Genomic DNA, 12,116 nt, shown 5'->3' with positions numbered 1-12,116 from the left:
TCGAGATTAGCTCTGGTGCTCCCCATCTTGTGAAGTATGTCCTCAAGACTGATATAATTCTTGATGACGTTGTGCCATGTGGGAAGTGTGCCACTTCCAGCCACCCGGTGAGCCTGTCTGCATAGGCCATGTACATATGGCCCTCCAACTGTAGCATGTCCACCACTGTCGACTGGAATGGGTATTCTGGGGTGGTGTGAGTACTAATGGTTCAGCAGGTTGTGATGGAGCATGTACATCACAAGAGGCACATCCATCCCTGTGGCTCTGCAGGTCGCCTTCCATCCCTGGCCAGTAAACTGATTGTCTAGCCCTGCGGAGCATGGAGTCTACCCTGATGTCCTGCATGAAGGCCTGTAATGACTTGACGGCGAAGTTCCTCTGGGATGAGCAGACGTGGGCATCCTTGTTCGTAAGTGTAGACTATCAGGTCTTCTACCATAGATAACCTGTCCCTAACTGAGTAAAACTGACGTAGGCAGGCCACCTCCTGTGCCTTCTGCAGGCACCAGTCATTTACTGCAACTTTAGCTGCCAGCAGTTGGTACACAGGGTCTTTAGAGGCTGCTTCTTTGACCCTCTCCTCATCCAGTATGAGGCATTCTTGCTCAAGGGCGGTGGCCGAAGCAGCGACAAGGGCAGCAGTCATATCCTCTTCAAGTTCAGAATCCTTGTCATCTGGTTCGCAACGGAGAGCAGGGAAGCGTGATAAGAAGTCAGCAGCGCAATTCCTCTTTCCTGGCAAGTATCTTACTTGGAACCTGTATTGTAGGGTCTTCTCCTTGAGACGGAAGAGTCTTGGGTTTAGTATATCCTTCAGCTCTCTATCACCCAGGAGCTTGACCAGCGGGCGGTGATCAGTCACGATCAGTAAGTTGGGGCAGCCCAACAGGAGTAGCCTGGCCTTCTTGAGACACCATGTGACAGCTAAGGCTTCTCCTCAACAGCAGCATACCCAGCTTCAGCCTCGACAAATGGCGGCTCCCACATAAGGCAATACGCCACCCACCCTTGCAGCAAAATGGGGCATCAGCCGAGGCACAAGCACAGTACTGCTGCAGGATGACAAACCCAATCCCATCCCTGCTCCAATCTGTTAGGGCCGCTGTAGGTCGGGATTTGTCATAATATACCAGCCCATCCTTGGCCAGCTTGCATATGGCCTCCTGTGCTTGGCGGAATCTCTCTTGTAGGTTGCTATCCCAGTACACATTCTTGCTTGTAGACTTCTTCAGGAGGTCTCTAAAGGGTTCCATCAGCGGGGCAGTGGCGAGGAAGGGTGCCAACTGGTTGACAAAGCCATACCATGACCTGATGTCAGTGACAGAGGGGTTGTCTGGCATAGGGAATCCCGTATGGCAGCTAGACTCTCCTCTGTGGGCCTGTAGGAATCCCATCCCAGCTGGAACCGGACGAAGTTCACTTCTCTTCGGCAGAAACTGAATTTCTCTGGCTTGAGGTTATGCCCTTTTTAGCACACGTGTCCAAGAAATTATAGGTGTGCCAGAAGGCCTCCTCGACGCTGTTGTCATACAGAAGAGTATCGTCCACACATTTGTGTTTTTGGGGATGTCCTTGATGGCGTCATCAAACCTCTTGGTGTAGGCATCTGAAGCTGAACAGTGTCCCATGGGTGTTCTTCTGTACCGGTAACGCCCCAGGGTGTGATAAAGGTTGTGAGTCTGCGGCTCTCTTCATCTAACTCCACCTGGTGGAAGCCCCAATGCGCATCTGCCACTGTCTTGAAGGAATGTAAAGGCACCCCAGAGATCATGTCGAAAGGAGCAGGGTGTGATGCGTCTCTCTCCTGCAGGAGGCATTAAGGCGTTGAAAGTCCACAGTGCGGCGGGCTGACCTGACTTCTTGGCAACAATGACCATCCTCGCACACCATTCTGTTGCTTCACCAGTGGGTACCTCCTCAATGATGCCCTTCTTGATGTCCTGGTCCAACTGCTTCTTCACTTCTGACTCCCAATGCTTTGGCACTGATGCTGGGGTGTGGCATGCATAGGGGTTGCCCCGGCAGTAGGTGAATATGGTGCGGCTTGCCCTCCATGACTGGGAGGGCTCCCCTCTGTATTGAAAGTTGATGATGAAAATGGCGCAAGAGCCACTGCTCCAACTTTGGGACGTTCTCCTCCACTGGTGGAAAGGGCATGGATGAGGGCTTGGGCAGGGATGGCCCAATGGGTGTGGGGACCTCATGCTCCAGTGCGAGGCTCGCTGACACTGGTAGGTGGTGGGAAAGGACTGGGGCACGAGGCCAAGGTCCTTACAAGCAGCCAATGAAAGGAAGCAAGACCTTGCAGACTTGATAAAATACACTTCTTGGACGGTTGTCCTGGCACCGCACTGAATGCGAAGAGGGGCAGTCCCCATACACTCCAATCGAACATTGGCAACATCACGTAGGCCCCTGCGGTTTTGTGAAAGGGCAGGTCTTTCAATGAGGGTCGACAGCAAAGTGGGGCCTGCAACACACACTTGGGCCCCCGTGTCTACCACAGCCTGTACGGGCTTGTGACCCTTAGGCCTAGGCCCATGCACTGATGAGGACACTATCACTTGTATAGTAGGCTGCACACTGGGTTGTACCCGGCGGTGACCGCTCCCAGTGTTACTGACGAAGCAGGGGCATCACTCACCATCTTCTTCTTGCTCCTACAGAACCGTTTCAAGTGGCCAATTTTTTGACAGCCATGACAAACACTATTTCTCGCCGGGCACAAGACCTTCCTTGGCTCATGCTGCACTCCACAGTTCCCACACATACGAGCATTGATGGAAACTGAGGACCTCTCACCACTCTTCACCGCTGCACACTCAGGGGCTGGGGTCTGTCTCCCACATCGGCCGCACGTGGCTCTTGATGCCATGTGTCATGCTGGGGCATGGAAGCATCTTTGCGGGCTGCCTCATATGTCGCACACACTGCCCTTAAGGCATCTACACTACAAATGGAATCACACGACCTATAGAGGTCTCTTTTCAATATCTCATCCCTTAGACCTACCATAAGCTTCCTAATAAGCATATATTCGGACAAATCGCTATGACAGCTAGGACACTGGAAGCCACAATCCATGGCTTTTTGAGAGCACTTTGCAAAATATTCACTAATTGACTCCTCACGTCCTTGCATATACACAAAAACTCAGCCCAATGCACGGCCTGGTTCGAAGCACGCAGAACCATGGCCCCTATAGCATCCAAAGCCCCTTCTGGAGACAAATTAGCCCACTGTGCATCACTATACCTGGCATCCAGTGTACGTTGCAACTCTGGGGTGCAGTGAAGCCTAATATGTTGAACTGCATCCGTTGGTTGAAGCTTATATAGCCTAAGCCACTGTGTCATGGACCGTTTCCAAGTCCTGAAGGAGGCCGACGACATTTCCAAAGCACACTTCTCTGGTAGTGGTGGGGCTGGGGCCCTGGGACTGCTCTGTAGACACAAGCCACTCGCCATTGTAGCCAAGCGGTCATTAAGGGCTTGCAACGCATCTCGCCCTTCGGCAACCACATGCTGAAGAGCTGGTGATCTTGGCGCTACTCCAACGGGAGTACTGTGGGCACCCCTGGAGGATCGTCGTGCCCTCCTTGTCGTGAAAGACGGTCTCCCTGGTGTAGACATCCTTATCCTTTTACAACACCCTACTCACTGCGCCATGTTAGAGGCAGAAGGAAACCAGTCGGACACTCCAGTGCTTTATTACACGTCCAATCAGTACAGAGGCGTGACTGCAAGTAAGGTGCAGACGCGCGGGAAACATTGGCGCCAATTCCACTCTCCTCCTGACAACATACATCACACACAATCAACCATCCTACACTAACAAAGGCTTCATCTAAGTTACTGATACCAACTGAGCTTCTTTCGGGTGAATAGAAATGCCACTTCATGTAAATCAAATTAGACAAGAATGTTTCAGTTGAATTAAAATGGCTGAAAATCACATCAGTGTGCAGAGCTAATCAGCGGAAGTCAGAATGTGATAAACAACTTCGTTTATTGATAAAGAGTTTATCGGAAATACCAAAACGAAAAACTAAGGTCATACACCAAAATGCAAGAAAGTTTAGCAAATTATTGTTTTTTTTTTTTACATGATTCTTCACAGTTCGTCTATGAGTGTTGTGAATATTTACGAATACAACCCAATGTCTGAGTTAGTTGGAGCGATTTTGTAGACGAAGATAATTCATAGAGATATGTAACGTAGATTTCCCAACGCGATCTGCAGTTTCCGCGAACCAGGGACAGCAGCTGACATCTACAGGATACGCTGACGAACTGAGGATCTTCTAAGAATGCTGGTTCCTTTACACAAAAGAAGGTCCTTCACAGACGAGTCCTCACGGTAAACGGATAAATGAATAAATAAATCAACGCATGTGGATCGCCCGTCCTGGAAAAAACATAGGCAGTTAGAAATAGGGAAGTTTGAAGACAGAGAAGCGTGGAGAAGCAAGGATGAATTTAAGCTGATGTTTGTATGGTGTTGTGTGAGCGTGGGTGTGTACGCGCGCGCATCGTAAACTAGTACTAGGCTATTCCCTAGGGAGTCGACGAGTCGTAATCTCTGACGTAACGTCTTTTTAAGCAACGAAAAACATGGTAGCAGTTTTCATTTCCTGTATTTCTCTGTTTTTTATTCTTTATTCTGTGCTACGCTTTCCCTTCCCCTTTATTTCCATCTTTCATTCAGGCCTGGGTAAGGACAGTCGAAAGCAATGCAAAATATGCGCGTTTGTTACTGCGTGAAGCTGGTGTCTGCGTTCAAGCATGAACGAAAAATATGTATTTTTTCAACAACGCTACGCGAAGAGTATTGTAAAATAAGAATGAATGTCAGTAATACCAAGAGCTATTTACTTATCAAATCAACTCTTTCTTAAATAACAATATTCATCATTATGTTATTCCATTTCAACTCGAATTTATCTTCATTCGTCAACAAACTTACCGTTTTCATGACGTGACTTCAGAATCAGAAACCGTTGTTGGTGCCAAGTCTGTACACAGAAACAGCCGTTTTCCCTTTACGTCTGTGCACAGAGACGCCTTTTTTTGTTCACGATGTTTGTATCCAGAGGTAGTTGTCTTCAAAATCCCTGTAGATTAATGGGTGTTTCCTCTATTCCCGTAGCGTGAAGTTGGTGGCTTCATGATATATTTATTTGGCAGAACTTTTCTTCATAGTATTTGTACTCCATCCGATGTCACCTTTAATCACAGCACCTGAAAAAATGTCGACGTAATGTCTATAGGTTACTGGTAAATTTAGGCATGCACACCATCCACACACACACACACACACACACACACACACACACACACACACACATATATATAATATATATATATATATATATATATATATATATATATATATATATATATATATATATATATATATATATATATTTATACAATATATATATATATGCACATATTATATACATGTATATATATAAAGTAAATATTATATATATATATATATATATATATATATATATATATATATATATATATATATATATATATATATATATAAGCGAATCCACAGGAAAATCGAAATATCAATTTTTTTCTTCTATGTTTTTATGAGTTTAGCGCATTGTCAGTCCCCATTATTTGGATCAAGAAATTGAATACATAAGCAAAATAGGGACAGATTTCTGTTATCCTTCACATATACTAGATATTTGTTATAACAAATCCCACAAAAAGTTTTATAGTGAAATTAACATGGAGAAAGAAACCCCTAAGAACATTCTTAGATTGCCTTATTTTAGTGGTTTTGAAAACATAAAATCATTGTTAAAACCTTTTAATGTCAACCTCGTTTTTTCCTATAATAACACACTAAAAAGAATGTTAATAAAAAGTAGCCGTAAAGAAAAATAAAACATAATATACAAAATGCCATGTTCGGACTACCCCTCTTTTTATATTGGCCAACCTAGCAAAGATTTAGATGTACGTATTAAGCAACATAAATATACAGTCAAAACTGGACAAACATCCAATGCTGTATTCATTCATTGAAGTGGAAACTCTCACAGGATAAATTGGACTGAAAGTTCAGTGATTGCCAGATCGAAAGATTTCTCTTCAAGAAATCTATTGGAGTCCGCTATCATCCAGCTTACTTCCAGCTGTAATTTTAACCTTAGCCCTGGCATGTATTATTTGGACCCCTGTATTAGAAAAATGTTCAAGAATGACCTAAAAGATAAAATCACTGACTTAATTACAAATTAGTTACCTTAAATATATTTTCTATGTATCCGTATGTTTAATATGATTTTTTATTTGCAAAAATGTTCAGCTTGCAAAAATGATTATTGTTTACAAAAAAGATCATTATTTTGTTGTACTAATATTTTTTGGGTGGTCAGTCACGCCCTTGTATAATCTTGTAATTGTCCTGTCCCTACTTCTGAACGGTTGATCTTAGTCCTTTGTAAAACCTCTTAAATATTTAACGTGTTTTGGCAGTTCTACTAATTTTTCAATTGTGTTGGATTCCAGGTACATATTTTTCCTTTATAATCCCCACCTGTCATTTATATGAGCTTTCTTTGTAAACTTACTTTTCTATTTCTTCAGTCTGCTAAGTAAAGGACGAAAGAGTCGAAAGGCCTCGCAGCACTCGTGTTTCCCTTTCCTTCGTGGATTTTATCTTTATTTATATATTCATCACGTTCCACATTTTCGTGATTCAGTTATACATACATACATATCTATATAATATTTATTTATTTATTTATATATATATATATATATATATATATATATATATATATATATATATATATATGTATATATATAGTTTTTAAAAACTGAAGCTGATTAAATCTTCCACTGATCTCAAGTGTTTTTGAGGAAAGCGCTCGATTCATCTAAACAGCAGTCCTAAACTTCTTGGAGGCAAATTTACCAAAATGCAGTTCGAAATGCTATTAACCAAAAAGGTTTGATCTCATAAACCATAAAATTTCATGTGGAAGCTAAAACGGAAATAACGCACAGAAGTAGATTGAAATCATCCTTGAAGGATTACCTTGAAATGAAGAATATTGTGATTTTTAAAGACTAGTTTCATCTGTACGTGAGCTGATGAAACACGAGGGGAAATGAATGCTATCCTCGACAGAAGGAAAATGACAGAGAACATAACAGGTTTCTAGGCAGCAAAAATCAATCTACACATAACATGAGAGCTTAAACGGATAGTCTGGCTAACATGGCCTTGTGCTGGGACCTACTAAAGGCCTCTGGAACGAAAAAGTGACCAGGAGGCATTTCCCCAAGATGTAACCGAGTACCGATACCTTTCCATGAAAAAAGTGGGACGCCATGTCTTAAAAACTAACCATAGAATTTCCTTGAAAATAATCTCATTATGAATGAAATAAACCTACCTCTTTGTAGAGTATGCAGACCCTTCTTCAGAAGTATGGATGACATTGATCTTCTTTAATTCTCTGCCGAGCGCCAATGTCCTTGTGTCACGTTCCATATCTTTCTTGGAGTTGGGTATACTTTAGCTCAACCCTCCATTATAGTAAGAAATGAGCAACAGAAGACTTTAGATACAAGTATGAACAACAACAGGTTTCAGATTCCTTTTGATGTAGTGCAGTTCCTTTGGAGAAAGAGACGCCTGTGCTAACTGCACTTGGTGCACGCAAGAACCAAGTCGCTTCACCACCCTGACTGCCCAACTTGAAAATGTTCCTGTTATACCAGCCAAAGTTAGAATGACATTTGCCTTTGCAGGGCAAGGGAGATGTGGAACCATCTCGGTTGAGAGAGTAAAAGGAAGATCAAGGTATAAGAATATCTCCTGTAGGTTGGTGCAGCCACAAAGGCTTTTGCTGAGGGCTGTCAGAGCACTGACAGAAGATATATGGATGTGTAAAGTGTGTAGACGAGACATTCCCTTCAAGAGCTGAACTTCTTCCTCTTCAAGTCTACCCCATAGTTCAACAATGTTTTTGATTTTGGAAAGCACATTAAGTGAAGAGACTTGGTCTCTTTCTTGCTGGAGCCAAGAATACTCAGGTGATGGAATGATGTAGACGTCAGTGCCTGTGCAAAATGACAGAGCATCGACAACACTTTCAGGAATTCCTGCTGTAAGTGAGATACTTTTGGGCTGACACACACGATTCTTGAGAAGAGTGCAAAGGGCATTACTGTCATCAAGATTATGAATAGGAAACTTAACTGCTGTTTCAGCATTTAATACTTTACTCACAGCTTTTACCAGTGGGACTTGCCATTTGCCCATGCTGAGCAAACTCAGCCATGAGCAATAGTCTCTGCTGCTGACACCGCTTGACAAAAATAACTTTACTACATACTCTGAAAAATTCCTGTTTAAAATTTGTCTTCCTGACAAAGCACCACAAATAAACTTAGTTGTGTCAAGGTATTTTCCACCAGTGTTCACGACTTTGTTAATGGGAAAAATATCCTGAATGTTACGTTTACCAAATGACATCCTTCTCTCAGAGTCAAGTGAAGACATAACTTTGCTAGCAGATAAAAACTCATGGAGGCAAGGGTGCAAAAATATTGGTTGGTGGTTACATTTCCTTGGTGAATGCAAGCCAGAACAAACTAGAAAAGGGGAGAAAGCTTCGGAAATTTCACTTGCAAGATGACTGACTTCTTCGCAATGGTCAAAGTCTACATTTGTAATACCATCTAAATCATTATCACTTGCAACTGGGTTTGCAGTCATTGAATAAAAATTTTCCATTTTAACCTTGACTTCATTCATAATTTCTGCTTTGAAGGCAGAATAGTTTTCTGTGAGTACACTCTTCAACCTGGTACAACAAATTCCAAGGATAGCCTCTAACAGTTCTTGAAAAGAGGAAACGTCTTTCACAACATAGGCATCCTCAAGCCACAGAAAGCACAGGTAAGACAAGGCTAAAGGGTAATATAGATCACTTTCTTTCACGTTTGTATCCAGATCATCACTGAGTTGACTACAAAATTTCTCTATATGTGAGGAGTTCCCAACGAGACACTGGTCTTCTTTTGTTTGTCCAGCTGTAACGAGTGAAGAAGAATGATGCCGAGAAGCCAGAGGTACCCTGCTACTCATCAGTGGCCTTCTGCTAACAAAATTATCAGCTTTCATTGTGGATCTCAGAGCTTCATCATGTCTGTTCAGAGCTTTAAAAGTATCGTGACAGTATTCAAGTAGTAGAGGCTTGTGCAGTGGCTCAATGGTCAATATAACTGGTCTAGAATGTCCAATTCTAAGGCAATGACTAACTAATGCCTGCTTCTCTGGTCTGGTTGTTACAAGAATTTTGTTCTTTCCCAAAGATTTGGCAAGTTCCTTTATTGCCTCAAGGGTTGAGCTGGGCATGGACAAGCTGGTATCGATGATGAAGAGTACTTTGAATTGCTGAAGAAGTGAAAAGATTTCAGCATTCTCAAGACCAAATAGAGATCTGGGAAACATTTTCTTTAACTGGGGAATGAGAGATGTAGAAGTGATTTTCTCAGTTTCAATATAGACTACTAAGTCAGTTCTCTGAATAAATCCAATCGTAGGGGAACAGCTTTGCCAAAGGTCATAAAGATACTGCGAGAGGCAAGTTTTCCCAGATGCCACTGGCCCTGTTACAATCATGAATTTGGGAATGCTATTTCTAAACAGCTCCTCAATGCTCAACAGTTCATGGGTATCTGTTCTTCTCAACAATGAATATATCTTGTTCACACGTAAAGGTATCCTTTCTTTGCCAAAGAGCCATTTGTTGATGTCAACCTGAGATGTTGCAAACCTTGGATTAAATGACATAACTTCTAGTTTACCAATAGCTCTTAGTCTGTCTTTTCTAACATTTCTCTGGTCACAAAGAATTTTATGGTATTTTCTAAGGTCAGGAGCATTCCAGCTGGATTTTACTATATAGTATAATTCAAATACAATGTCGGGCAAAATATCTTTCTTAATGATAGATAAGTACAGCTCTTCCATAAGTCTGATATCCTCTTCCACTTTCTTGTATTTTCTTGTATCTCTTGCCAGCGAAATGTCGAGGAGGGTCAGTTTCTCTGTTGAAGCATGAATATTTGTCATATTAGCAGAAATTTCTTTCCCTAAATTCTCATTACATGTCTCGCTACCTAATAGTTGTCCATGGTACGACTCCATCAGCAGAGATGAGTTGATCATAGTAACGCCAACTAAAGTTACCTGAAGTTGTGTTAAGTCAGCTAAAACTTTAGTAATCCTTTGTTTTATCTCTGTGGCTTCTTCTCTTAAGTTTTTCAATTTTTCTTCCAGCATTCCCAAAGAATGTTGAACGATAGCATCTCGAAGCATCCGTTGCTGGGCTAAGAGTTTCTGGAGGTGTCTGTACAAGTGAACTTGATCAGGTATCTGAGGTGGGGCGTGACAAGCCATCAAGGGCACCCGCTCTAATGCCTCTGTCTGCTTCGCTATATCATGACCTATCCCTCTGAAAGCCCTCCTGAGCAGCTTGAAATTCAACGGAGGGCTGTAGGACTCGAAAACCGGGCTTTTCCTCAAGCTCCTCCTTTCACTAGCTGAGAAAATCTTTGCCATTAAGGAATGCCTCCATCCAAGCCCTTGACGACAATAGCTGTGCAGATTCTTGTATCCTTTAGTTGCCCAAAGGGTAAGACTCAGCACTACAACCAGATAATTCACAAGAGCTTTCGTGGTAATGGTGGCTGCCTGAAAGTACTTTACTCTGAGCAGCTCATTTTTTTCTTTGGCAGAGCTCGCTTTGGAATAGTTACTGTAGCATTTTCTGTCACTCTCCTCCATGAAGATGGCCATTGGAAATGCTCAAGAAACACTGGGCAATGACTGATGTCGGACTGACCGCAGTTAGCAAGGTCAATCTGAACTGTGGAAAGGCTCAAAGACAGCAACCACAGTCGCTTCGATGTTCGAAGGGAGACTCACAAGAAACAAAACAGCTTCCTTTCCGTACTTCAGCCGGATCACCAGCTATCACAGTACCAAAACGACTAAAGACAACTGGCGCTGTCACTTCAACAATGGGGCGGGAGTCGAAACAGCTGCCGCCTCAGCCTAGCTCGTATCCGGTCAAGTGACAACGAGGTTTTACGAGGCTCTACAAGAATCGACTTCCGTAGTTGGCTGGGTAATCGCGCGAATGTGATAAGGCTTATCTCTTATCGCAAGGTTTATGATGTGTACTTGCATTGCTGGTTGCTGAAGGAGTTGAATAACAGGGATAAGAAGAAAGTCGATGCACTGGTATTCTTCGCTCAGTCGCTGGATTAAATCGCCGCTAAAAGTATCTTATAATGCTCAATTAATCTTGCGCTTACGGATATTCAGATGAGGGAAAATGTGACTCAACTGATATCAGTATGAGTCATGCCGTTTTTAAATACTATTATTACGAACTTGAAATGTAGCTGGATGAGGTCCATATAAAATCTCTGGAGATGTTATGATTTCTAATTGGCTTTTCTATAAAATATTTCTTTTTATAATACTGTTAACCTTCTATTATAACTTTAGAACTGTTATAATTTTTTATCAAACTCGTATATATACATATATATATATATATATATATATATATATATATATATATATATATATATATATATATATATATATATATATATATATATTCAGGTTTATCGGTCTTTACAAGGATTTTTTTAATTTACAAAACTTCTCAACATTGACATTTACTTTTCAAAAGTTTTAAAACAATTCATGATAATATATCAAAATTTTGTAAGTGTAAACAATAATTTTCATTACTTTTTCTTCTTCTTCTTCTTCTTCTTCTTCTTCTTCTTCTTCTTCTTCTTCTTCTTCTTCTTCTTCTTATTATTATTATTATTATTATTATTATTATTATTATTATTATTATTATTATTATTAGTCCTGACATCATGTAAATAACAAATAGAAAAAAATAACAAATATTTTAATACAATAAATAAAATTATAATAAATCAGAAATAAAAGATATAAAGTCATACATCATTCAGCTCATGAGTTTATATAGCAAAAATTATACGAGCAACCTAATACCCTGTTCTTGCCCATGCCCAAAG

At 41.4% G+C, this 12,116-nt stretch overlaps 1 protein-coding gene across 1 annotated transcript; it reads right to left on the bottom strand.

The window, feature by feature from the left end:
• Nucleotides 1-4,075: 4,075 nt before the first annotated feature.
• LOC136834799 (uncharacterized) lies at nt 4,076-11,143 on the bottom strand. The gene is made up of 3 exons (XM_067097516.1): nt 7,433-11,143; nt 4,969-5,243; nt 4,076-4,410 (listed from the first exon to the last, which is right to left on the bottom strand). Exon 1 carries the CDS (start codon nt 10,846-10,848, stop codon nt 7,600-7,602), a length of 3,249 nt encoding a protein of 1,082 aa, XP_066953617.1. The 5' UTR covers nt 10,849-11,143; the 3' UTR covers nt 4,076-4,410; nt 4,969-5,243; nt 7,433-7,599.
• Between the last annotated feature and the right edge of the window lie 973 nt (nt 11,144-12,116).

The sequence above is a fragment of the Macrobrachium rosenbergii genome, chromosome 54 (assembly GCF_040412425.1).
Source record: "Macrobrachium rosenbergii isolate ZJJX-2024 chromosome 54, ASM4041242v1, whole genome shotgun sequence".
Taxonomy (NCBI): Eukaryota; Metazoa; Arthropoda; class Malacostraca; order Decapoda; family Palaemonidae; genus Macrobrachium; species Macrobrachium rosenbergii.
The sequence above is the reverse complement of the archived record's forward strand: the minus strand, read 5'-3'. Positions and strand labels throughout refer to the sequence as shown.